Here is a 26,282-nt window from a genome sequence, read left to right on the forward strand (position 1 = left end):
GTCTGTAAGTGGTTCCTTCCCTTCCTGCTACATTCACCCTAAGACTGGTGATGCAGCATTTCAAGTTTTCACTTAAGAAAACGGTTTTTAAGGCAAAATACAGGATCTCTTATAGACCTGCAAGAGCATGAAGGAGCTCTTCCTTGGGGCCTCTTGTGCTGCTGGACACATGGGAAACAGTCCACTGGCAGACACGACTGGGTGAGGAGAGAGGCTCACCTTTGGTACACTGCAGTATTCTCTGGAATAAAACCGGGTATTTGGTGATCCGCTGGGTCACCAGCAATATGCACTCCGGGATTCCCAGCCTCCTCACGACGGCACTGCTCATCTTCTTCTGCAAAGGACAGAACCGATTATCAGGAGCTACTCAAGGAAGGTTCTGGCTCAACTAAGAGCGACAGTGCCCCGGACAATGGTGGGGATTTCCATATTTCACACCCATACCTTCACGAAGGCCTGGAACCGCTTATCCTTGGTATAAATGTCTTTAAAGTAGTTCACAGACTGGTTGTGCTGCCCACAAAACTTGCCGTATGTTTTCTTTAAGCGCTCTGCATTCTCCCCTGAAAACTGCGGAGAAAAGAGGATAGAAGTTAAGTTGGAGCTCAGGCTGCTGAAATTTTACCACCATTTTGTATACAGTTTCCAGTCTATTTGTAAAACCCAAGAATGCTTCCCCAAGAATTCCCCCCAAAGATTTAAATGGTGCAGCAGCTTTGAAAAACAGTCTGGCAGTTCCTCTGAGAGCTACACAGTTCCTGTGTGCAGCTGAGGCATTTCGCTCCGAGGCATAAAACCTACTCCACACGAAAACTTGGCTATGAAAGTTCACGGCCGCCGTGTTCACAAGTGCCCCCAAGTGGAAAGAAACCAAATGTCCATCAAAGGATAAATACAATGTGACAAATACATAGGAGGACCATCATTCAGCCATAAAAAGGTATAGACTATAGATACACATTACAGTATTGATGAACCTTGAGAGCATTATTCTACATGAAAAAAGCCAACTGCAAAGGTCTATGTGTTATTTTGTCCCCTTTACATAACAAGTCTAGAATAGACAAACACAGAGACAAGAGTAGATTAGTGGACACCCAAAGGAGGGGCAGTCGGGGGGGGGCAGGGTGATAAAGATGCTCTAGAATTTACTGTGATGATGGTCGTACCACTCCGTGAATATAAACCACTGAGCTGTACATTTTTTTTTTTTGAGCTGTATACTTTCAATGGGTGCGTTAGATGGCATATTAATTTACTCCATTAAACACGTTCCATATATTGTAAAAAACCACCACAGAAATATCTATGTGTTGTGCACTTAAGTAATTCAAAATGTGTTCCGATTTCCATTTGTCATGAACATGGTGGTAAAGCAAGGAGGCTCACTGAAGTCTTCCTGTGGGATAGTCTTAATCTAAACTTGGTAAGTTATAAAGGCAGCAGAAACAGCTGCTACTACCCAGGGGTCAGCTTACCTCACCTACCTCAGACCAGCTGCTCTAACAGCTCTCTGCGTGGCCTTCACTCATTCCTAAAACATGGGTAACCTCAACGGCTCATCTGAAGATATGTTCACTTTGGGGTAAACCAATGAATCTCTCCGTATGGGGTCCACAGGATCATGCTAATAAGCATCACTTTCCAGTGTACTAAAAACCTCTGAGGGCAACCCAAATTGATCCTTATCAAAAAACGTAAAAAAAGGTCCAGGGCAGCTAGCTTTTCCTTTTCCCCTTTACCAAAGGGGAAGCTAAGCAGAGTATTAGGTCCTCCACTCCCATCACGAAGCAAGTGCTCTGAAAGGATGATTCTAGAACGGGCACACAGAACCAACAGATGGACTCCATGGAGGCTGAGATAGGACTCCTACCATCAAAGATCTTACTAGAGGATTTGCACTGGTACAGTGAACCACAGACAACACGAGCCAAGGTCAGATGAGGCACCTGTGCAGGTCTGATGGCAGAGAGGTGCGGGAAATGTTGGGAGGGGATGTTTGGGGAAGAAAGGTCCTCACTTGCAGAGCTGACCGCTCCCACTTCGAGGCCCTATTTGTGGCAGACAGCTGCGTTCCAGCGTGGGAACTGCATGTGTATTTACCTCCTACCATGCCTACGTTTACTTGGGGACACAGGGTCCATGAGGCACGGGTTGATGCTGTGTCTGCCTTTGTGGTTCCAGCTGGGATTCAGATGCCCAGTAAATAAGTGAGACAGGAACGAATGAATGCACTAATGAATTAATGAGGCGAGGGGTATGCACTGAAGAATATAAGGGAAGGACAACACTTCCAGGTCTCGGGCCAATGTCCCAGCAATACAGCCTCTGCTTTTACACCGAGGCAGAGACCTGCTGGGGAAGAAGAACTAGTCAGCTTTGCTGTGCCCCTCAGCTGGTAAGGTTAAACTCGCAACGCTTTTTTCAAAATAACTTCTGGCCCAACTGTTTTTGGAGTAGGGCTGAAACCATACCACACCCCTGATGAAAACATCAGCAAGATCTATTTTATGAATAGATAGTTTCTTAAATTCAATTTTCTATGCTCCATTGGTTTTCAGATAAACAAGTTCCTTCTGATCTGAAGCACAGGGGGACGCTGAGATTCCAACACACAGCTTTTGATTTCTTAAACTACCCTGTTTCTGATGACGGTCTGGATGCTGAGAAAGGAAAATGGGCTTTTACTGAGTATCTACCATATATGCTAGGTACTTTATGTATACATTCCTTTTAATTTTAAAAAATGGTATTAAGAGAGAAAATCTGTCCTCATTTACAGAAAAGGAAACTTGACGCTCAGAGGGATTCAATAACTTGCCTAAGCTGACAAAGACAATGAATAGTACAGCCAGGATGTGAACGAGTGGCTGCTGAACCCCGAAGCTTCCCTTTGCACCCTGTTTTGTGGGGAAGATCCTTCCCACTGCTCACCTGATTTACAAGCACATCTCCCATCCTCTTGATGAGAAAGTTCTTTTCACTTTTATCCACCAGAGATTCCTTCTTCCGTTCCAGGATCTTCTGAAAGAACTGGCTATGGATACCGATCAGCTCGTCCAAGCAGGGGAAGAGCTTCTCCACTGTCTGCTGTTCGAAGAGCAGCTCGGTCATCATGCCCCGGCTGTACACATCGCTCATGATCTTCAGCGTCCGGATGTGGTGCAACTCTGTCTGCATCAACTCTGAAGGAGGACAAAGTTTAGCGGTCAGGAATGTTCCTTTAAAGGACTCTCTTTCAAAGGTCATCCGCTGCCATTAAGAGCCCATTTGAGTCTTAAAGCTGTTTAGAGCACAATTTAAACTTAAAAACTGGTCAACAGCTCTCTTTCCCCTAAAGTGCTCTCATCTTATTCCTCTATTTCACGTGCCCTAACACTGTTTACTGACAGCATACTGGAGTCCATCACTCTTAAATGGTGGTTTCCCAAGTGGGCTTTGTTGAATTCAGAGCCTTTCACAATTTGCTGTGTCCCATTTCCTAGAAATGACTCATGCTTGGTTTCCAGTGTAACTGAGGAATCGAACTGAAGCATCACAAGAGATCTCTTTCTAGGGCAGCTACGTAAATAAGCACTCATATTCAATAAAATGTTCAATAAAATTAAAGGAAATAAAGAGGAAAGGATAGAAATAAGATCATGTTTCCAGACCTCCAAGTTTTTAAAGAAAATCTCTGACCTGCTATACCCTTGAAAATTGGCCTTCCATGGTCCAGTGACTCCCCTGATAAAAAATGCTGCACAACACAAACCAAGTATTAGCACGGCAAATGGAGAGTCTCACCATAAATCACTTCTTGCCGTTTGACCACATCTTTCTTTTGCTGTTTCAGAAACTTGCTGTCCACTAAGCGGCTCCAGGACTCGGCTTCTAGTTGTTTGGATTCCATCTCGAAGTCCCCCATTAGCTGTCCTTCATTCATGTCTGTACCTACTCCTCAAAATATCAAAAGATCAGGATCAGAATCCAGGGTCTGTGAGCTCTAGGAAGCCTAACTGGACCCTCCTCGGGTGACAACTTCGTAAGACACAAACATGGCACTGACACAGGCAATATTCCTAGAATGCAAAGTCTAGTACCAGAAAGAATCATTTCCTGTTTGGGGTGACACACTCCATGACTCTGGATGAGAGTGATAAATATCACATAAATCAAATGTGACTGAGATTCAGGATTCCTATGTGAATAATGAATTGAAAAGTACCTGGTAACTTGACTTGTTGAAGACAGCAGGCTTACGACCTGCCCAGAGAGCTACAACTGACAGTGTACCGAAAGTCTAGGCAAAGGACAAGTGTGTGTACTAGAGAGTGACCACAGGAAAGTCAATGACATCCCTCAATGGACAATTGCCTAATAACTGGATAGGTCTGATTACCAATTCATTATAAAGCGTTTGATGATTTAAAGGCAGGTTAGAGAACCTTCACAGGAGTAAGGAAGAGGCAGGGACTATTATTCCATTAACACTTATATTCAGGGAACGGCGCCCAGTCTCCAAAGATGCATAAGACACAGGCCATAGTTTCCTCTTACCCTCATCAGTTAGTGATTCTGTTGACTCATTGACCTTGCTGATTTTATTTAGTGAGTCTGTTGAATGAGACAGGAATTTCCAGGTGTTTGATATGTTCTCGTCATTGCCAACTCTGGGGACAAAAAGAAGCACCTACCGTCAAACACATTTTGATAAACCATGGTCTGCATTCTCAAATAAGTACCTGAAAAACTCTAAAATGACAGCTGGCTCTAAGTACCAAACGATGGAAGACAAACTACTTCCGTCAGGTACCCAGCAACATACAACACAAACTATTAATGAAGGTCAGAAGCATCTAACATCACTGCGAACTTGAACTTCTTGAGCCTTCCTTTTTTTTTTTTTTAATGATAGGTAACAAGGCAAACGTTCTTCCCTTAAACTGTATACACATTACATAAGAAATTTCTCCATTTTAAACTCACTGTGTAACCACTAACTTTACCTCCTTATTCTCTAAATAACCAAGCACCTCTAATAAACTGTATTCCCTGGACTTTCTCAAACCCAACCCACCAGCTAGCAGGATAGGCCCCCAATAAATGTTTGTGGTAGGACACAAAAGCAAGCCAGAGTCACTTAAAACTTTATATTTTATTTAAAGACTAGCTTTTTAAAGTCATAATGCAAATTTTGAAACTGTAACAACTCTGAAAGGAAGGCCTTTGAATAATGACAATACAAAGACAAAACAAAATAAAAATACCTGAAACATTTTTTTCTTAACAAGAAAACACTAGCCAGCACAGAGGTTAGGACGTACAGAGAAAAAATTTGCATCCTTTAGTTAAGAATTTTGCTCCAGCCTAGGTTAAGAGAGATGGAAGAGATGTTTTGAGTCCTACATTTGAGATGACTTCTTTACTTGATGGGAAAGCAGGAGTCTTATTACCCAAAACAGCCAGCAACATCATAATCAGCCCTGTGCTAGCCATGTGACAGCTGAGGCCTGAGCAGTCAGGGGACACAGCAACTTTTGCAGGGACCACAAAAGGAATTTAGTACAAATAGTGGGGAGCTAACAGTTGTAACTGGCCCATTATTCATTCCATGGAACTGACTTGAGAATCAAGATGCAGGCACAGGAAAGAGATTTATAAAAAGCAGCAGAAACACTAGGTTCACCTGACCAACAGAAAAGTGTAGTATCTGAAAATGTAAGTGGTTACAAACAAAAATCAGAAATAAGTCATTCCCTCCTCCCCCCCATTTTCACTTCTTATTTTGATCTAAAAACCATCCTTTTTTAATTCGGGATCCTTAAAAGCGAGCCTGACCAAGCACGAGGCATAGGACAACATGGCTGACGACAGTGTTTAAAGGGGATCCTTGCTACATAAAGGCAGGCACTACAGTGCATCAAAATGCAATCCCCATTCTCCATGTCTGTAACACCCGCTCGTGCGCCAAGTCATTATTTTATACATTTTTCCTAATGAAAAGAATCTTTTCATCAAATGACACGGTTATGAAGCTCCTGTCACCTAGATGTCAACTGTGCTATCTTTAAACCCCCACTTACCCAGCAATGTTCTGTATGGAGACACTTTTGGAGAGTGAGATGCTCTGCTGGGACCGTCTGTTGGCAAACATGGGAATGGCAGTGGCTTCATCCGCCAGGAGGACTGCAGATCGAGGACGCTCCTTGGGTTGTGAGGCTGTAAAGGAAGAGAGGACACTGACTGAACCACATATCCAAGCTCATGAGTAGTGACTCATATGACAGATGTCAAATAGAAGCAAATTTCTTTAAAACAGACTTGTCCTGGGAGCGTAAGTGGGTACAGAAATTCTACAGAGGACAATCTGGCAATATCTACTGCAACTGCAAATGCCTATATCCTTTGATCCAGTAATTCCATTTTAGGATAGATTTATTCTACCCCCCCCTTTTTTAAATGTAATCTCCGCTCCCAACATGGGGCTTGAACTATAAGATATGTCTGCCTTTGGGTCGGGTCATGGTCCCGGGGTCCTGGGATCGGGCCCCGCATGAGGCTCCCTGCTCAGAGGGGAGCCTGCTTCTCCCTCTGCCCCTCCCCCGCTTTTGCTGTCAAATAAATAAAAATCTTTAAAGTAAATTAAAAAAAACTTGAAGAAGATAAATATGAAACTAAGAAGAGTAGTTAGCTGTGGGGTAGCAAGAAGATTAGGCAATGGGGATAAAGAATCATGGGATAAGAGTATATTTAAACACAAAAAATAACTCAAAGTAAAATAAAATTGGAAGAATTTTAAGGATAAAAGAAACCAGAGATAACAGGGCCCAGTGTTCTTCACGAGTGCCTATCCAGCCACATGTAAGGTGCTTGTGAGATATGCAAACTCCCAGCTCTTCTCATCCCTTGGGGGTGGGACCCGGGAGTCCACACATTTTATGATCCCCAAGTGATTCTTCCGTACCTTGTTTGAGAACGCAGATTTTGACCAATTCCTTTAATTTACAGCTAGGGAAAATGCAACACTTAAATGTCACACAGCTAAGCTGTTCTCATACTGTGCAGGTCTCCTGAACATGACCAGAGAGGAAACTGAAGCTCTAATTTTATGCTTAAGTGGTCACACTGGCATTTGGCTAACAAATTATTTTTCCTTGGTAACTGAGCTCGTGCCCCAGACACGAGCTGCATGATTTCTCTATCCCTGGGAGTGTCAAGAGCTGGAGGAAATAAGACAGGGGCAGCTGTTACGACATTCATGGTATTGCAGGATGTTTCTGACTTAATAAAAATTAATAAAACCATTAATTTCCAATTCAAATTCTATTTAGAGGAAGGTGATACAATAAGACACCAGAAACACGCTACACTAGCATATGACCAGACCCTTCCTGCAGGAAGCACATGAAAAGCATAAGAGTGGGCTCTGCCCCAACAGGGAATGGGCGCAACGGTAGAGAAGGGATGTGCTGGTGTCCACGAGCCTGGGGCACATCTTCCATGTTTCAGGAGGAAGTCAGTGAGCAGATAAAATCCGACGGAGGAAGGGATGCTGGTTCTTGAAGAACGGTAAGGATGTGGGTAGGTCGGAAGGAAAAGAGGACATTGTGAGGAGGAGAGCGTATGAATGAAGGCAGAAGTAATCATGCAGTACAACACAAGCAGAAGAGAACAAAGGAGGAGAGAGGATGTATACAGAGAGTCAGCAGAGAAGGCTGGAGAAGCAGAATGAAGTCATGCTATGCAGAACCCTGAAAGTGTGGGGCGCCTGGGTGGCACAGCGGTTAAGTGTCTGCCTTTAACTCAGGGCGTGATCCCAGCATTGTGGGATCGAGCCCCACGTCAGGCTCCTCCGCTGTGAGCCTGCTTCTTCCTCTCCCATTCCCCTGCTTGTGTTCCCTCTCTCACTGGCTGTCAAATAAACAAATAAAATCTTTAAAAAAAAAGAAAAAAAAGAAAAAAAAAGAACCTGAAAGTGATGAAGAACAACTCTGTTTGTTTGTTTTTTTAAAATTTTTTAAGTAACCTCCACACCCAATGTGGGGCTCGAGCTCACAACCCCGAGATCAAGAGTCACACTGACTGAGCCAGCCAGGCGTCCCAAGAACAACTTTGTTTGTAAAGGACAGAACAGGGGGGTGAAAATAACAGCTTTCCCTTATTTGAAACCAATCCCTACTCCACTCAGGGAAGTGACGTTAATATCTCTGAGCCTCAGTTTCCCTATTTGTGGCGATGATGACAGCAGCCAAAGCTAACACTTAAGGAGGCCTACTCTTAGGTTCTCTACGAGTATGATCTCATTTAAACCTGACAACCACCCACTGAAACTGTTACCAGCCGTTCACAGAGGAGGAAAATGAAGTACAGAGTGGGGATGTAGTAAATGTCCAAGGTCACACGGCTACTGAGTGGCAGGGCTGGGACTCAAACCCATACGACTTGAATCCACAATCCGTACTCTTCACCACCATACTGCGCCAGGGGATGTAAAACAGGAGTGAGAAAACTTGTGGGGCCAGAGGTAACACACATACCTGACATATAGAAGGTATTTTTAAAAAAAGGGAAGATGTTTAGCTGATGTGAAAGAAAACAGATTCCTGAAACAAGGGATAACCTCCCAGAAAAAAAGTTTAAGGAAGATTAGACTGGTAAAAGGTGTTGGAATGGATTGGATCACTGATTAAGGTGGGTGTTGGTCTGGTGAAACCTCTCCAATAGTAATCCACATGCAAAGATTGATAATAAGCAGGCTTAATCCACCTAGAGGGAATTCACATGCTTCTGGAAGAACTCAGAGCAACAGGTGGGGGCAGTGGTTCTCAAGCTTGAGTGTGCATCAGACTCACCTAGAGGATCTATTCAAGCACAGAACACTGGGCTCCACCTCTGGGGTTTCTGATTTAGTAGGTCTCAGTAGGGCCCAAGAATGCATACTTTCTATTGATCCAGAAACTACACTTGAAAAACACTGCCTTAGGGTAAGTCCCACACGGGTTCCTGTAGAGCCAATTAAGATGACATTCAGTACCGCATTATTTATGGTGGCAGTTGGAAACGACTTAGATATCCATCTTTGGGGGAACTGATAATTAAATTATGGAACAGGTTTATGAAAGAAAACCACACAGCAGTCTGGAACAACAGCTTATACATAAACACATGCATAGATCTTAAAGTGACAGACTGAGAAAAGAGCAGGACGAAAAAACCTAAGTCATATCTAATACAAATTCAACACACAAAACAATAAAAGATATTTTCAGACACAGACATCTGTGTAAAGACAGAGCAGATCAGAAAGGTAGATGTTAACTCACTGTAGAGGGCGCTATAGAGGGGGAAGGAAGGAGGTAGCTTGCACACAGACAGTACCGTGTGAATAGGATGCTGTAATTTACTGAATTTTGTGTACCACTTGAAGTCCTTGGGGAAAAAAGAGAACTATCTACTTAATTTCACAGTTCATAAAATAAGAAGTTTATTTTTTTTTAATTTTTAAAAAGGATTTTATTTATTCATTTGAGAGAGAGGTAGAGAGAGAGAGTGAGAAAGCGCACATGCATGCACAGAGGGAGGAGAAGAGGGAGAAGCCGACTCCCTGATGAGTAGGGAGCCTCATGCGGGGCCCGATCTCAGAACCCTGAGATCATGACCCGAGCCAAAGGCAGACACTTAACTGACAGAGCACCCAGGCGCCCCTAAACTAAAAAGTTTAATCAGCAAGATCTCATTTTCTTTGTGCAACTGTGAGGTGCTAAAAACAAGTGTAATTGTCAACCCATGGAAGAGGAATTTGGAGGTGCATGAGATCACCTGCTTAAACACACAGACACAGGGCTGCCTTTCAAGCGAACACATGCACTATTCTAGAAGCCTTCCACAGGAGTTTAGTGGTAGAACATAAGGCTTTTGATCAATCATCTGCAGCCTCCTCTAACCTACCACAAAATACTCAAATCTTGATTAATTATAACAGATGAATATTACAAAAGTGTGTTTAAGTTCTGAACCAGAAGGGCTGGAAGAGAGGAGGGCTGAGTGACTTACGCTTGCTTCTCATGATGACTGTGGGCAGTGAAGACGTGTCCTGTGCCTGAAGGCTCCCTCTGGGCTGCTGAAGGAGAAAGGAAATAAATAAATACACGAGGACCGCGCCCACAATTTCTCTTCTGTCAGGTCTCAAGAAGCCCAGAGCAGGGAGAGAGCTCCAGCTTGGCTCCAGGATGATGGCGCTCAGCATCCCACCAGCACCCCCCACGGGCTCTCCTTCACACCTGCCAAGCACCAGGACCCCGAAAAGGCTGCTTCTCCTGCCTGGAATGCCCTTCGCCCTTACGCCCCAGGGTATCCCTCGATTTCAAGACCATCTGAGCACCACCTCCTGGGTTGAGCCACCCATCGCCTTCTTTCTTCTCCTCACCCAAGGCAGTGCCTGGCAGCCCCTGAGAATCCTGCACAGACCCCCACATCATTTCCCCCCCATTTATGGTCACGGTCTGGCTGCCACCCTCCCCACTAGAATGCCGGGTCCTGAAGAGTGGCATCTGTGCCTTTTTCATCCCTGTTTCCGCAATGACTAGCGTTATTCAGGTCCTAAATAGGTCCTTCGGTAAAGTACGAATTTCAGTTCAGACTTTTGTTGTAGCACGTGACACAAACACTGTGCGTGAGAAATTACAGACTGAACCAATTACTCTGAGATAAATCATCAGTGGACACAGGTTACTTCCAATTTAAAAATGGAACTCCCCCAAAGGCTGTGTTCTCTTATAGGGGAGATGCTTCATCTCTGTCACCAGCCTTCTACAGAACCTAGTACGTTCCCAAGAATGCTAAGTCCTGTCATATCACAAACGCAGTGCCCATGGGATCAGGCAGGCAACAAGCGAAGGAGGCAAGGTGGGGGGTGGGGGAGGGAACCCGCACATCCTGTCAAGGAGGCGGCAGCCACTCAGCCCCCGTGGATGACCACTGCCCATCCCTCTCCCCAACATTTAGGGACCTCGACCGTCCGATTCCATGCTGGATGCGTGGGATCTATCTATGGTTCCAACGCTCCTGACTTCAGACTGCGTGGCAAGTTCGGTGCTTACATGGTAGTGGGAAGAAGCAAAATACACGTACTAAGTAAATACAGGCTGTTAAATAGCAACTCTGAAAAGTGCTATGGAGAACAGGAAAAACAGCCAGGTGAAAACCAGGAACGCCAGGTAAGAGGAAATAACCAGGGTTGTGAGATCTCCCAATTTTTTAAGGAGAAACTAGAAATCCAAATTGATATGAAATGTGATTTTTCAAAATAACTGCATTAACAACAAAAAATACTTCAAGAGCCTAACAAAATTTATGTCCATGGGCTGGTAAGATCCGAGTACAGAAGTGTATCATTTTTACACTAGTTCAGACTCGCAGCCTCTGTGTCATCTGGGAACCTAGCAGAAATGCAAGTTCCTGGGCCCCACCCCAGAGTGTGCAACTTGGGGAGAGGGGCGCAAGTCCCTGAGGTGACTCTGATGCACACCCTTTCCAGTGTGAGGCTGCCGCACTAGGTAAGTGTGTGCTCACTGATGGAGCACACGGCGCGTTCGGCATCGTGTAGATGCAGCTGGACAGTGCTCTCCTGACAAGGACAGAAGGACATTTCTTCATGGGTGACTGGAACACTGAAAACCACGGAGGCTACCTTGAAGGCGGGTGCCCAAACCCACTCTCTTTAAGGGCCGCCTGTAAGCGGTGCCCATTACTACACAGGGCGCATTCCCAGAGCAGACCCTTTCACACCCCTCCCCCGCTCCCCCCTCCTCCTAGTCCTGTGTCACGTGACTACAGCCAACTGCTTCGTGCCCTGTGTACACAAGTGCTGGGGGCAGGCCACGTCAAGCTCTCCCCCTCCCCAGCTCCCCACCAGTTCAAAGCCCCCGAATGCCACCAGCTGCCCTCAGGGTGGCCACGAGGAAGTGGGGTGTGTGAACGGCAGGGCAGGCCTGCAGACGTGGTTCAGAACAAACCCACTTCAACAGAGAGACGCTAGACACACAGAGAAACGTGTATTTAACACGGAGTTCTGAAAGCATTTTGTTTTCCAAAAGCCACAGATTCCCAAGTGTGTTAATTAAGAAGAGACTCGGTCGCTTTAGAGAAGAATTCTCATTTGGTTGTTTTGGTCTGTGTTGGTACCAAATGATTACAATAAACAAAAACCCCAACCAGGACTCTCCCCACCCCGAGAAGTGTCTTACCTTCATTTTGACCTTAGCACAGGACGCCAGACTTTCTCTACAGCCTTTGTGGACAAAAGCACTGCAACCTGAAAAGCAAGCAAAGCCCAAGGTGACTTCGACCAAGCAGAGACCTTAGACTCTGACTTCCTGCGGCCACAGCAGCCTGTGGCTTCCCGACTGAAGTCACTCGCATGTCCGAATGTGGCTCTCACTGGGATTACAGACTGCAGTCCCCTTCCAGAAAGCAGGCGTGTGATGTCATGGGGAGGAGGAGAAATGAGAGCAGATGTGATTTCTGATTAACGGAAATGAGAAGTCTGGAGCTTCTCAGGCAGGAAGCCGAGAGGCTACCAAGCAAAACGAAAAGTAAAAGTGTCTGCCGTCAACATGTGAAGTCGAAGTCACCAACGAATCCCCAAATAGGGCCCCTTGCCAGGACTTGGGAAACCTGTAGGGCTGTGTCAAAGGCAGAGTGTGAATCTCAGAGTCCTGTTTATGTCCTTCTGCTTGGGATCTTAACCACCCGAGCTTTCTACCACCCAGCCGGAGTCCAGAGACGCCAAAGAAAGGTCATCAGAGCCACCCCAGGCACGTCTGGGAATCCTGACTCAGGATAAAGTGGGAGACTTCCTGAAAGATGGAGGGGAGACCACATCTGCCAAGGACACGAACCTCAACCCTTATTTCTTACTCTCTTGGCTCCAAAGCCACTGATGTAAAAACCCGGCCCTCTGTGCCTCAGAAGGGCTGTTGTCAGCTCTTACTACTGCTATGAAGTCATAAAACAGAACTGTGCCAGGAGGCCAGAGGGGAAGCAGAAACAAATAAAAGATCTGTCTGTGGGGACACCCAGTGACGAAAGCCTCTCCAGGGGCAGGGTCCCTGAGAAAATCAACCAGACACTATTCAACAAACAGCACCACAGGCCCTGCCCGCGTCAACTCCCTCATTGTGGGCCGAGAGGCTCTCCTGGCACATATGTATGGATGGGGGGAGAGGGGAGCCATGCTGGGGAGGACAGGGCACTAGAGTAGAGACTGCCAAAACCCCAGGTCCCAGAGGCCTCCTCCCACAGGCCCTTCCTAACAGCTCCTTCCGCAATGTCTACTTGGTTCACGGCTAATACCACCTGTCCCGCTGCACTGTGATGGTCTTAGGGTTTTCTCCACCACAGTGTGCTTCATCTACTGCTCAATCTTTACGTCTCTCTCGCACAGTGCCTGTATTCAAATGTCTAGTTTAGACCCTGCCAGGTCTCTTTTATCCAAAGGCCAAGGGCCCTGATACAACATTGACTATAAAATGTGAGACGCCAACTTACTAACACTGATAGGAGCACAGGAAGAACCGCTACGCAATCACATCTGATCTAGGTCCTGGTTCTGGCAGTTAGCGTGACCCACGCAAGTCTTTCCTTAGGGCCTCGGTTTCCCCACCTAGTAAATGAGAGGAGGGCCCACACCCCCCAGCCCACAAGTTCCTTCAGGCTGTGATTCCGTAAGACTCTTCCCACCTCTTAAGAAAGGGATAATTTCTCAAAGTAAATCCCACTGGACTGTCCCACAAGGTTCATGCAGCTGAAGATTCCGCACCATCTGAATTATCACCAGGGGAGCCCCAGCCACCCAGCAGGTCATGGTCAGGGAAGGGCCTTGACTGGAGAAGTCCTGACAGAGGCCACCATGCAGGAGGCTACCAGGAGCAAGTCTGCTTTTGTCAGCAGGATGGCCCACAGTCGGAACTGGTCTGCAGTCCTGAGGATGGTGTGAGGCTTTGTTCCAGGCCTTCCACTCCTAGGCCTGCCTCTGCCCCCATCTAGCTAACCTCGTCTGGCTCCAGCCCACATGACAGTCACTGTCTGGCCACCTTTCCATTGTTAACAAACACGAAGAGACATCCAAGTTTCTTTATCAATGGCAGGATGAGGTGAGGCTCTGCTGGGAAAGGCTCACGTCAACATCGACAAGAGGAAAAATCTGGAAGGTTTTAACTTAGTCAAAACTCTGTTCTTGCCCCCACTGTGTCCTTCTCCAGAAGCAGAGGGCAAGGGAGTGATTTGGATGCCATGTTCCTTGTCATTTCTCCCCTCCGTGGTCATGTCCATGTACGGCGTGAGCTGCTCTTGAAGTTGGCAGTAAGAGAGAGGTTATGTACCACTGAACAGAAACGCTGGGGTTTCTCAGCAATGTCCCTTTCTGGGCATAGGGAGGCCTTTGCAGAAAGAGACCCCTGGGGAGTGACTCATTCTAATCAGTAAAAGTAAACATTTTGAGGATGTTTCTCTAAAGAACCGGAAACCACTGGCTCTCATTAATTTGCCCAGTTCTCTATGACTTGAAAATAAGGATCAATTTTGATAAAGAGGTCACTGTTCTACTACTGAGAGGAAAAGCAGAACCACAAGTAGAAATCCATGTAACTCCTGAGATGCCAACGTGGCTATGCCCTTCTTCGCATCATGCAACGTAACTCCCATTCCAGGATCTAGACCCCAGCGAAGCTTGGCTGAAGACTTCATGCCTCTCCAGCCAACAGTCTTCTACAAAGGGCCAAAGAGGCAATAGGTGGGCTGGACCATATGTCTTTATTGATTTGTATTTAACATTTTTTTTGCCTCTCACCTCCCAGAAACTCTTCAGTGGCTCCCCATCATCTTTAGGATAAAGCTCAAATTTCTCACAGGCTTGATATGGCCTGCTATGCATTAAACTTCCAGTCCTCACCACATCTGGTCACACTTGTGAGCCCTGAGCAAATGGTCTTTTGTGCTTGTGTCCCTTCCTCTGATGAGTCGGTAGGACTCACCTCGATGAAGTCCTGACTCACCCATGGAAGAAAAGACTCCCCCACCCCTGCATTTCTGGAATTCCATGCCTGCCTCCATCACGGTACTGCACTGTACTGGCCACTCTGTTCCACTGGACAGAAAACTCCTTGAGGGAGTCTCACTTTGTCTTTTATAATTTTTATATCCCTATCCCCAGTTCCTGGCCCACAGTAAGCACTAGATGTCTGAAGAGCAGGAGAGGTGGGCGGGTGAGCTCCAAGCTGCTGGACCCACAGCAAGAAACACCAGCCAGTAGTCAAGACAAATTCCTACAGTCATTTTCCAGTAAGACAGATGCATTCCCACATCTGCACACTACCCTTACTCTGGGTGCCTGCCATGCGATGCCCGGGAGTATGGAGATGCCTTGTTCCAAGGGCCTCGGTGACCCATCTTCTCTCTCATGCACAGGCTTCAGAGCTCCCCTTGCCACCTTTCCTATGTCTTTCACAAATCCCTGCTTAGCTAAGTGTTTCAAATACCTCTTCTTTAATCCCATTCCTCCTTCTCCTCCTCTCAGAGTCTTGCTTAGGAGAACCTCTCGTTTGCTCCCTTCTACTTGAAAAAATACGCTTTAAAACGTGGGAGATAAACATATGAGGAAAACTAATGAATCCACATCATGGACAAGGAAAACCACACATTTTGAAATGAAATTAAATGTACTGTCACACACAATCACAGTATCTCGAAAGTGTTAAGGACTTGTCATGAAATAAGAAAAAGACAAAGAATGGCCATTCACAAGAGAAAACGGTGCCTGATCTCTCTCTAGAAATCAGAGAAAGGCAAACCAAAACAAGAGAAATACCATGTCATGTCCAACCAGGTTGGATAAAATAAAACTCTGCCACTTCTAGGTATTGGTGAAGAAATGGTGATGTGGGAATTCTCAGCATCTGCTGACCTAGAAGGACCTAGACGTTGGTACCTCCACTTTGGACAGTAATTTGGCAACATGTAGTTAAGTTGACAAGGTGGCCACTTTATGACCTAGCAATTCCCTTGGTGTACAGGGACGTTCCCTGTAGCCCTGCTTATAACAGCGAGAAACCGGAAATGACCCAAATGACTTAGTAGTGGGACAGATTTGATATACTCATAAAATGGAATACCATTTAAGAGTCAGAAGTCAATGGTCTAGGTTGATCAGTTTCAATACTCTGGATCCCCCAGATTTAATGTTAAGGAGAATAAAGCAAATTACAGAATGAGATATGGTACCATTTATGTAAACTAAACACAAAAAAATTAAATGTTTACGTGGAGATAAAATTACAAAATACAGACTACATAAACACTGAATTCATGATAGTGCTTGTCCTTGGGGAGGGAAGACGAGGATTAGGCAGAGAAATACAGGGGGATTCAATTGTAACGTTTATTTCTTCAAAACTGAAAAATAATCTGAAGCAATATAACAAAATGTTACTACTCTCTCATGTTGAGTGGTAAGTACATAGCTTTGTTACATTATTGATGTACTAATTCGTACTAGTATTTAAAAACCAAAACCCCAGTGTATCACATTCTAACATCCTCCAAAGTTCCTTGATTTCTTTATAAACATTTCCTTATCCTTTAAAAAAGTCAATCACAGTTGTGATAAATTAAAAACAACTTTTCAATCAGCCTTTCTTGTCTTCTATTCCAATTATAAAAGTGCATTTTCTTCTCTGCTTTAATGAAAATCAATAATGTTTTTGGCATCTATGGGCAACAGAGGAGGTGGGATTTGCCTGAGAACCTGCCACTAATTTTGATCTACGAGAGACCAGTCAGTGCACTGGGACAGGACCTGTCTCCGAAGTCCATTCTGTCTGTGCCCTTTCCCCCATCCGTTCTACCACCACAGAATTCAGCAAAGGTGATTTGAGGAGGCGGTGCCATCACTTTTAAACAGACTTCAGTAACATTCAAGCTTTCAGGCCAGTGTTTGAATTTAAAAGATAACTCCAACTGAATCACACACACAGGTATAATAATAAATGTACTTCTAAAAAACAACTTTTCATACAAATTCACTTTCTTAGTTAGTTGAGACAGGTCCCCAAACCTCTAACCCAGCTGAAATTTTAATGTGCTCTGTAATAGGGACACAAGTCTCAGTGAGAAGTAATTCGCGTGGATGTCTGCCTACCATTCTCAAGTACGTACTTGAGAAACACTCAGCTTATTACCAAGTTGTCCCAGACTCTGTTTGCAGCCCCAGTTTTAGTGGCGTGTGGGGGTGGTTTAGAAACACTGGCCCCACTGACATCAGCCAGAGTCACGAGGTTAAAACCTTATTCTGGGTTCTGGAACACAGACAATGACCAAGAACAGAAGAACTGAAGACAAATCTAATACACTGTGTCAAGCTCTCTGCCACAAACCATACCGTGTTGTTAGGGAGATCAAAGAATTATTTGGCCTTTTATTTATTTAAAAGAAAAAGATTTCCTAATGTAAGCAACATGCTTTCATTTTTCAAAGCTATTCAAAAAGGTCTCAGCACAGTGGTTTATGAGAACAGAGCCGGCTCCTAATTGGATTCCTCTGAATTTAAACACAAACGGCTCAGCCTTCAACAACTTTTTTTTTTTTCCACTACAAGGAGGCATCAAACAAAAGAATATGAAGGAAAACCCACATAACTGGGAAATATCATCTATCTGTTACCTTTTTTTTTTTTTTTAACCTCTGCCACCAACCGCCACAGATCTGTGGTGAGCTGTTATACACTTACTACATGTTGTTTCCCTTTCTGCAGGAAAACAAAAAACAACTGGTTAGAAACTCCGAAACTCTGCTTTATAGAAGGGTAAGAGCAACGGCCTTGCCGAATGGAACTGGAATCACAGGACTGCTCAGGTACAAGGACTGCTACGAAAGGGAGGAGTCACCTTCTTGAGTTGAATTCTGAAGCGAGGGAACCTCCCACCCTGAGTCACTGACCATCCTTAGGGAAGACGCTAGGAGTCCTCCCTAGCAGAGGCACATCTGAGCAGCAAAACTGATCTGGAGAAAATTCTCTGATCCTTCTCAAGGAACAGGCAACAGGCTGAAGGGTTACCTTGAAGGACAGAAAGGTGCAACTGCTTCCTATCATTTCAACCCAGAAACTAAAACTAAAACAAACAACAATGAAAACAATAACAACAAACCAGTTCGTAAAAGCAATTTAGAAATACATGCTCCAAAATTCCTCCTGCAACTTTTTTTGTTTAAAATCTCTGGGGAGTACAAAACATTGTGGTCTCGACTGATAGAGCTTATTAGCTACAAGGCACGTAAAAATGTTCTTTGTAGCTGGTGTAATAACCACAGAGCTGATGCACAGAACAAGAGGAAAGCCACAGAAAAGAGCCCCATCATCTTAGCTGAAGTGCTCATGAAACAAGCCCTGCTAAGGGCTCCTAAGAAGCCGGGTAAACAAAATGCAACAAAACAGAAGTGCCCTGCTCGAGTAAGAACCAACTTCACTGGTGAGGCCCTTCTTTTACCTCCCTTTTCCCCAAACACAAATGTCTTTTCTTGAATCAATTACGTGTATCTTACTCTCACATATAAGCAATGAACTCTACACATCAGAAAACACCATCTAGAGAGCTGCTTTCCCAGATAAAATCCAAAGCAAAATCCAACCATCACGAACATTCTGAACACTCTTCTGTTTCCTTAGATTGCAGCTGATCTGCTTGTTTATTTTTTTTTTTTAAAGATTTTATTTATTTATTCGACAGAGATAGAGACAGCCAGCGAGAGGGAACACAGGCAGGGGGAGTGGGAGAGGAAGAAGCAGGCTCACAGCGGAGGAGCCTGATGTGGGGCTCGATCCCACAACGCCGGGATCACGCCCTGAGCCAAAGGCAGACGCTCAACCGCTGTGCCACCCAGGCGCCCCTGTTTATTTTTTTAATCAAGAGAAACAACCTACCACAAAAGTACTCAGAAGCTGCTAACACAACACAAAACAAATCAACAATAATCNTCAACAATAATTTCACGATCATCTTACATCTGTTTAAAGCAAATAAAACAGAACCACTGACAAGATCTGAAACCCAAACATAACGAATTCCTTACTCTGAAGGATTCCACCACACATTCCAAATTATTTGTGGCAGCTGGAAAGAACAGCTGATTTTGCAAGGGAAGCTTTACATAGCCGAAGAAATAAGAATTGGAAAGACACTCTTTCCTTTCCCCATTAAAACGACCTAATCCTAAAACAAGAGTCAAATTATGGCTGAGAAAAAAAGACCTGCCAGTTTTCTCCTAAATTCAAGTACTTCGAAGCAGCCTGGCAGGGGGCTTTAGTCTTGGCTTTGGTGGTTTGTTTCCTCCTGCCCCCCAGCAGGCTGCAAAGAAACTATACGGAGGCTTCGCTCCTTGCTGCTTCCAGCATCTGTGACCAGGACCATTTCCACGCAAGCCCACATACAGGGATTCAAGCTTTCATCCGGGATTATGACGGACTTCAGACTGGTCCATGAGTATTCCAGTGGAGTCAAGAGATGTTGATGGGTTTTAAAATGCTCTATCCTGTTGAATGGCTTAGTATATGTGTGCAGAGGGGTACAGTTAAGGGACTAAATGAATTTGGGAGACTGGTGCCCGTCAGTATGAGCCGCCATCATCCATTAGTACGATGCGCTATGTGGCTAATCTTCCCAAACCACGACTCAAACCTCACTGAGCAGGCGCTTGGGTGTGAGGCTCCCGGAGTCACCCACGGAGGGTCATGTTAAACTGAAAAGGAAAGCTAACCAGGAGGGTAAGTGACTGACTGGAGGGATGCTACATTTCCTGAGTCTCCTGGGAAGATCCTGAACATGGGAGGGGATGCAGAAAAGGGAAAAAAAAGATTCTGAATCCCCAAATTACTCATATTTTCCACTTCCTGCTAAGATAACAGATGGTGCTTCACACACATAAACATTCATTGTAGGCTCTGTTCTTCAGGAAGCGGCAGAGAATCAGCCGATTGCTTTTGCTCCTTTGGGAAAATGACTACACATTGTTCCTTTGCTTTCAAGCCTTGATTTTTTTTTTTTTATTAGTGGCAGGCTGCACACTGTCATACACACATCATAATGCCACCACCAAATGCTGAGCCTATTTCAACACTCCCCCAGAGCAGAGTGCGAAGCTGTGGGGGGAAAGGGAGCGAGCTCTGAAGTTTCTGAGGTGGGGTGGTATGCAAATTAAACAGGGATTTTTGAGCCATACGTGCAGATGCGGTAACAATCAGGCCCTATCAAACTGCTCTTTTTTGTTGTCTGATTCTTTCAGTTTAAACTTCAAAAATATTCTTTTCCCTTACTTTTTGCAGGGCAGGGAGAACTAACATAACTTGTGACATTTTCACTAGATCAAGCTATTGCCATAAAATCAAAGAACCCCTGACCGAGGATGTTCTGATACTCCCGTCCCCTGACAGACCCTCCAAACAGAAAAGACTCTAGTAATGACACACGGGACTCCGTGAAGTGATCTGCTTCCAGAAGAAACAGTTAAGCCAAATAGTTCAATCCGGAAAAGTTCCATCCAATTATAAACACTGTTAGCATAAAACGAGTAGCCAATCTGGTATTTTATTGGTTTTCTCTAAAAAGTCTTGACTGAAATATTGTTATATTACGGGCCATCAAATATGTAAAATATTTAGGATGGGTTTTTGAGTTACAATTTTAACATTTACTTTTTAAGTCAGTAAATGAAAACAATGAAGTTGCTTTAATGGATCTACAAATCAGAAATCAGAGGTGCCTAGGACAGTTGCAATTCATGTAACTACCTCGGCATCTAATTTACTCCTGTATTTTCTTTTGTGTACACAATATAGAGGATATCTCTCCATTCACACAGATGAGTCGGTTCCAAATATCAGTTTAAAAAATGGCTTTCTGGGGCACCTGGGTGGCACAGCGGTTAAGCGTCTGCCTTCAGCTCAGGGCATGATCCCGGCGTTATGGGATCGAGCCCCACATCAGGCTCTTCCGCTATGAGCCTGCTTCTTCCTCTCCCACTCCCCCTGCCTGTGTTCCCTCTCTCGCTGGCTGTCTCTATCTCTGTCGAATAAATAAATAAAATCTTTAAAAAAAAAAAAAGGCTTTCTTTGCAATCACATTATATTCTTCAATTAGAGATAGAAGGAAACATGCAAACAAGTAGGTAGGCTAATAGCTGAAGTTAATATGCTGATGTGAAAACCTGGTTTTATTTTTGAGCATGTGTTCCCCTGCTCAAATTAGTTTAAACTAATTATATTAATTAGTTCTTTTTAAACATATATATTTTTTAAAATACGTAGACCTTCCAAAACAGTTCCATGAAAAACATTCTGAAAACCAGTGCTCTATCAAACTATTTAATTACTACACAGACTTGTGGCTGAAAACTTAAGTCCATGAGTCTCAAACCTCCTACATTTAGTTTTTCCTTGTCAGGACCAGAACCCACACAAGTGATTCTTCATGGGTTCCTCTGGTATCCTTGGGCCACAGAAGTTTCCAAGAGGTATCCCAGATCCCCTTCTCCAGGGGAAATCCTAGTACACACTACACCAACAGTGTGAGCAGTTCCACAGTCTAGGAAGACTGGCTATGCTTCCGCATGAAGGGAGCCCAGCAAAAGAGAAGTTCCATTTACGTTTAACACGAAGAGGTATCGAGAAAACAAAAAAGGGCTCACAATGCCTGTGGTTAAAAGAAGTGCATTCTCCTACATGACAGGAGATATTTTTGCTATCTGACAAATCAATCCCATGCCAGCTGTAGGTTTAATTCTGAGTCATTATAGTCTAAAGTAAGCTAAGAATTAATATAGCCAAGGAAGGTAAAATTCAACTGTTTTAACCTAGAAAGAATGTGTATATATAAAAAATCAATGGCAGCAGAAGATAAAACATTTACTGAACACAGACTAGACCACCTTTTCCAATCTGAATTTAAACTGAAAAGCTGTCTGGAGCCAGTCATGGCAGGAGTCATCCTTCTACATAACCATAAACCAAGGGTTCTCACTCTTCCTTACAGCACAAAGGAAAAGATTCTTTGGGTCTTCAAAAGAGATATTCCATCTCTTTAGTCCCTAACTCTTCTGATACTATTTCACATCACATTTCAGTACTGAGACTTTGCAGAATCAACTACGTTGCTTCTTACTCAAGCTGGTGCCCTCAGTAACAGTCTCGAGTCTTCCGTCAAGCTGATTGTTTTCTGGTATCATTTTGCTCTTTGTCCATTAAGTTCTTGAATCAAATATCAACATATTTTGCTCTTTCATCAGAGACCAGTTGACAACCAGAAAAACCTTTAAAGTTATCAGTGATCCAAGGTTTACATTTCATTTTTGCTCATACCAACAATATGTAAGTACAGTCTTAAAAGACTCAAGCAAGACAGGAGAATAAAATAAAAACTTAAGTCTCCCTGATCTCTCATCTCTTAAAATCGCTAATAGTTGGGGTATGTCCATTTAAATATTCTTGCATATTTATATAAACAATGACTGTTCTTTTGTTTTCTGTAAATTTGAATCATATATACAGTTCTACTTACTGCCTTTTCAACTTATCAAAGTGTCTTGGAGATCTGTGTGTGTCTGCAGAGCTATCCAGGGGCTGTTGAACTGTGGTCCGTGGGCTGAATTCAGCCCATATCCATGATATGAATAGAGCTTCACAGAATACAGCCACATTAGCTTTTTACATCTCGTCTTGGGCTGCTCCCGTGCTCCCGGAGCAGAGTCAAGAAGCCACAACAGAGACCTGCAAAGCCTAACACACTTCTGCCAGTTCCTCCACAGAACAGCTGGCTGACCCTTGGTCTATTCTTTTTAGTATCAGGTCCAAATTCCATCTAATGAATATACAATATTTTACTGATGGTTATTTATTTAGTTCCTTTAAATTCTTCCACGTCATGAATAATGCTGCAATAAGTAGGTACCAAGGTTTATACTTTGAGACTCTTCTCTAAAGTCGCTGTGTAAGCAGCTTGAGAAACGTGCCTCTCGTTATTCCAACCACTGGAAAAAAAGGACAATTATGTAATGTGACGGAAGTGCTAAATATGGCTACAATGGCAAACACATTACAATATATAAATACATCAAATTAATGTGTTTGCACACCTTACATTTACACAATGTTATATGTCAAATATTTCCAACTGGAAAAGAAAAGGTGCCCGGCACATGCTGCCCCTCAGTAAGTATTTCCTGACCGATGGCTTCTAAATGAACCACAATACCAAACACACTGCTTTGCAGAGGTAACTGTTCCTTGTTGAAGAACTTCATTTAAGATAAGGAACTCAAGTGCATAATTACTGACAGTTAAATGTAAAAAATAAAGTCAGTCTGCAGTCATAAGAGTTCCTAGAATATTCACCCAGCTCTCCCTTTCCTAAAGAAGGTGACAGAGCGGAAGTCATTTTCCTCCTTCGTAAACAAACAGAAATCACAACAGTCCAGCGATGGTGCAGAACCCTCATGTGTCTGAAAAATCTCCATGAAGATCCTTCCAGTGCTATTTTTATTCCTGAAATTTTATTCAGTTATTTCTCAAATCTACCACTTAGCTGTTCTTCCATTAGAAATCCTATTTATTTTAACCTCTTAATAATCCTCAACATCTTCCCCTGTCATTGCATTTGCTTAACTTCCTCATGGTGGTTGACTTCCTTCTGTGGTGTCTGTGTATTTTTTTTTTTAATTTATTTGAGAGAGAGAGAGAGAGAGAGAGAGAAAGTGCACATGCGTGCGTGTGCAAGTGCTGGGAGGGGTAAAGGGGAAGGGAGAGAGAGAATCCCAAGCAGGCTCCGTGCCCAGCACAGAGCCTCACATGGGACTCGATCCCACGACCCCGAGATCGTGACCTGAGCTGAAATCAAGGGTCAGATGTTCAAACGACTGAGTCACCCAGGCGCCCATGTAGTTTTAATTGTGAGCTCAGTTTCAGCTTTTAGGGCCTCTTTCCTCCCGTGGGAACCTCTAGCTAGCCTGCGGTGCACGTCTGTATTTGTTTCAGCTGAGGTTCCTTAGGGTTTTATCATACTCATACTGGGATTTCATTCAACCGCTTGTGAAAATTTCCTAGTTTGGGGTATGGATGGTGTGAATTTGGACCCCAGGTCCATCTATGATGCAGAATTCTCACTCGGAGTCCTGGGAGAAGGCACGTTTCCCTGCTGCTTCTGAAGGGCCAGTGGGTGGAGTTTTCCTAGGTCGTGCAGCATGGATGCTGCAGTCTCTAAAGCTCTTGGTTTTACCCAGGGGTCACAGGTCCTGCGGCCACACATCCTGTGCCCTACTAAGGGGGAGGCTCTTTAGTGCTCTGATTCTGAGTTCCTTCAGGGATTCTCCTTTCTGCAGGCTCCGTTATGTATTCGTTGTTGTTGGTTTTTTTTTAATATATTGCACTGCATATTTTTGTCTTATAGCAGAAAGCAGGTGTTCAGTCTGCTCCACGATGAAGTTCTTTGATACCAATTTCATACTGTCCAATCAAGAAATATGAGGTCTTTCTGTTTTTCTCTGAGACCAGTGCTCCTCAAATGGGAGAACAGCACTTTGCAGGACAGATACACAAAGTGATTCTTTGGGATACAGGAGGAAGATTTTACAGCTTTCATTTATATTGACTTAGAAGAGAAACAGTTAATATGCAGAAGATATGCTGGTGCCTCACTAAGCCCTTGATGTTGGGCAGTTTCACCTGAGACACGCTAGAGGTTTCTCTTCATTCACTTACTTCAGCATGCTGTGATGAACAGAAATTTACAGGTGTTCAATGAAGTGAGCTTATGGATTACATTTAGTTCCAACTAAAATAAAATGAAAAAGTAGCTTACACAAATTCCTGCAAAGAAACCACTGACCTAAGATAATATTATTAAGAGTAATAAACAGCAAACAAGAAAATGGCAAATCTGACTTCTCTTATTCCTATAATGAGCTTTCTTTTGTCTTTTCTTTCCTTCTTTGCTTTCTTCCTCTCCTCTCTTCTCCTTTCTTCCTTTCCTTTCTTTATGGGGGGGGGGGAATCTTAAGCAAGCTCCATGCCCAGCACAGAGCCCAATGCAGGGCTCAATCTCACAACCCTGACATCATGACCTGAGCTGAAATCAAGAGTCAGATGCTAAACTGAGTGAGCCACCCAGGCGCTCTTTATAAGTATAAGACAGGACAAGCATGTAATTCTTGCATTAAATATATATACCCTGTGCAAGTAGGCTAAGAATGTTTTAATGATACATGAACATACTAAAAAGTCCTTGGTGACTACTGCCCTAGGCAACCAAGTTATTCCAGTATCAAGGAGCTGTGTCAAGTGGCTAAGAAACTAACCAGAGGACATTTAGTTGGTGTCCCAGGAAAGAGCCTAATAGAACCTGGGCCCCAAAATAAACATGCAGGAGGTAGCAGACAGTGGTGGCCTCTTGTTTTCTAGAGGTCACATAAAACTTACCACTCTGCTGGAACTCTCCACTTCCTAGTGAGTTGTGCAGGAAGGAGGGCTTAAGCGTGTATGATATGCATAAAGATCTTGATGAAAGCTCCTCCCATGAGGTGGGTGTTTTTTTTTTGGTTTTTTTTGTTTTTTTAAATAGGACAGTACAGCCAACAGGGCTGCACACAACATTTGGGATAGAATATGTCCACCACGGTCATCTTAAAAGAATGTGATGATAAAGCCAGTCATTCAGAAAGTTACGACAGCTGCGGCAGCAACAAGCCGGGCTGCGGGCTAGCTTATACTCCTCTCTTCAAGAAAGCAAATACGTGGAAATAATCTTTGCAGTAGCTTTGAATCTGCTCAAACAAGCTTTTAAAAACTTCAACATCCAGTAAGTTAATTATTTTTGGTAACAAATCACTTGGGATGCTCCACACAAATGACTGAAAACAAGACAACGCCACGACGTCCGACTGCGTAAACGAGTCACCATTTTGTCTGACGTGGTTACCGGTATAACACGGTGCTGATCACCGCAGCGTCCTGGGTGACTAGGCTGGGCCTGCGGTGGCTGGATCTCCACACTGGTCCCTTCTGGCCACGGGCAGCCTCACCGATTTACCTCGGTGTGCGCTGCCGATATGACTACTTTCTATCCATCCAACAACAGCGTTTCTGAGACATGGTGCCTTAGAGAGCAGGGCGTGTGGGCCGACTCCGGCCCACAGCCTATTTCTGTATGGCCCAAACACTACGAATGGTTTTTACATTTTTCAAATGGTAGGGGGGGAAAAAA

The 26,282-nt window shown here is 44.2% G+C and overlaps 1 protein-coding gene across 19 annotated transcripts in view; it reads right to left on the bottom strand.

Moving 5' to 3' along the window:
- AKAP13 (A-kinase anchoring protein 13) overlaps positions 1-26,282 on the bottom strand; it is a 326,662-nt gene that overhangs the window by 22,967 nt on the left and 277,413 nt on the right. For 15 of the 19 annotated variants that reach the window (XR_004627692.1, XM_034667905.1, XM_034667904.1 and 12 more), the window contains 8 exons: positions 12,231-12,298; positions 10,039-10,105; positions 6,069-6,204; positions 4,543-4,655; positions 3,790-3,942; positions 2,938-3,188; positions 448-573; positions 220-337 (listed from right to left, as the gene is read on the bottom strand). Coding sequence is in view for 18 of the 19 variants with exons in the window: in XM_034667905.1 (XP_034523796.1) it covers positions 220-337; positions 448-573; positions 2,938-3,188; positions 3,790-3,942; positions 4,543-4,655; positions 6,069-6,204; positions 10,039-10,105; positions 12,231-12,298 (1,032 nt within the window). In the remaining variant the exon portion in view is untranslated. The remainder of the gene's footprint in view (positions 1-219; positions 338-447; positions 574-2,937; positions 3,189-3,789; positions 3,943-4,542; positions 4,656-6,068; positions 6,205-10,038; positions 10,106-12,230; positions 12,299-26,282) is intronic. The other 4 variants (XM_034667900.1, XM_011228488.3, XM_034667902.1 and 1 more) reach the window with 3 other exon arrangements.

Source organism: Ailuropoda melanoleuca, chromosome 9, assembly GCF_002007445.2.
Source record: "Ailuropoda melanoleuca isolate Jingjing chromosome 9, ASM200744v2, whole genome shotgun sequence".
In the NCBI taxonomy this organism is placed as follows: Eukaryota; Metazoa; Chordata; class Mammalia; order Carnivora; family Ursidae; genus Ailuropoda; species Ailuropoda melanoleuca.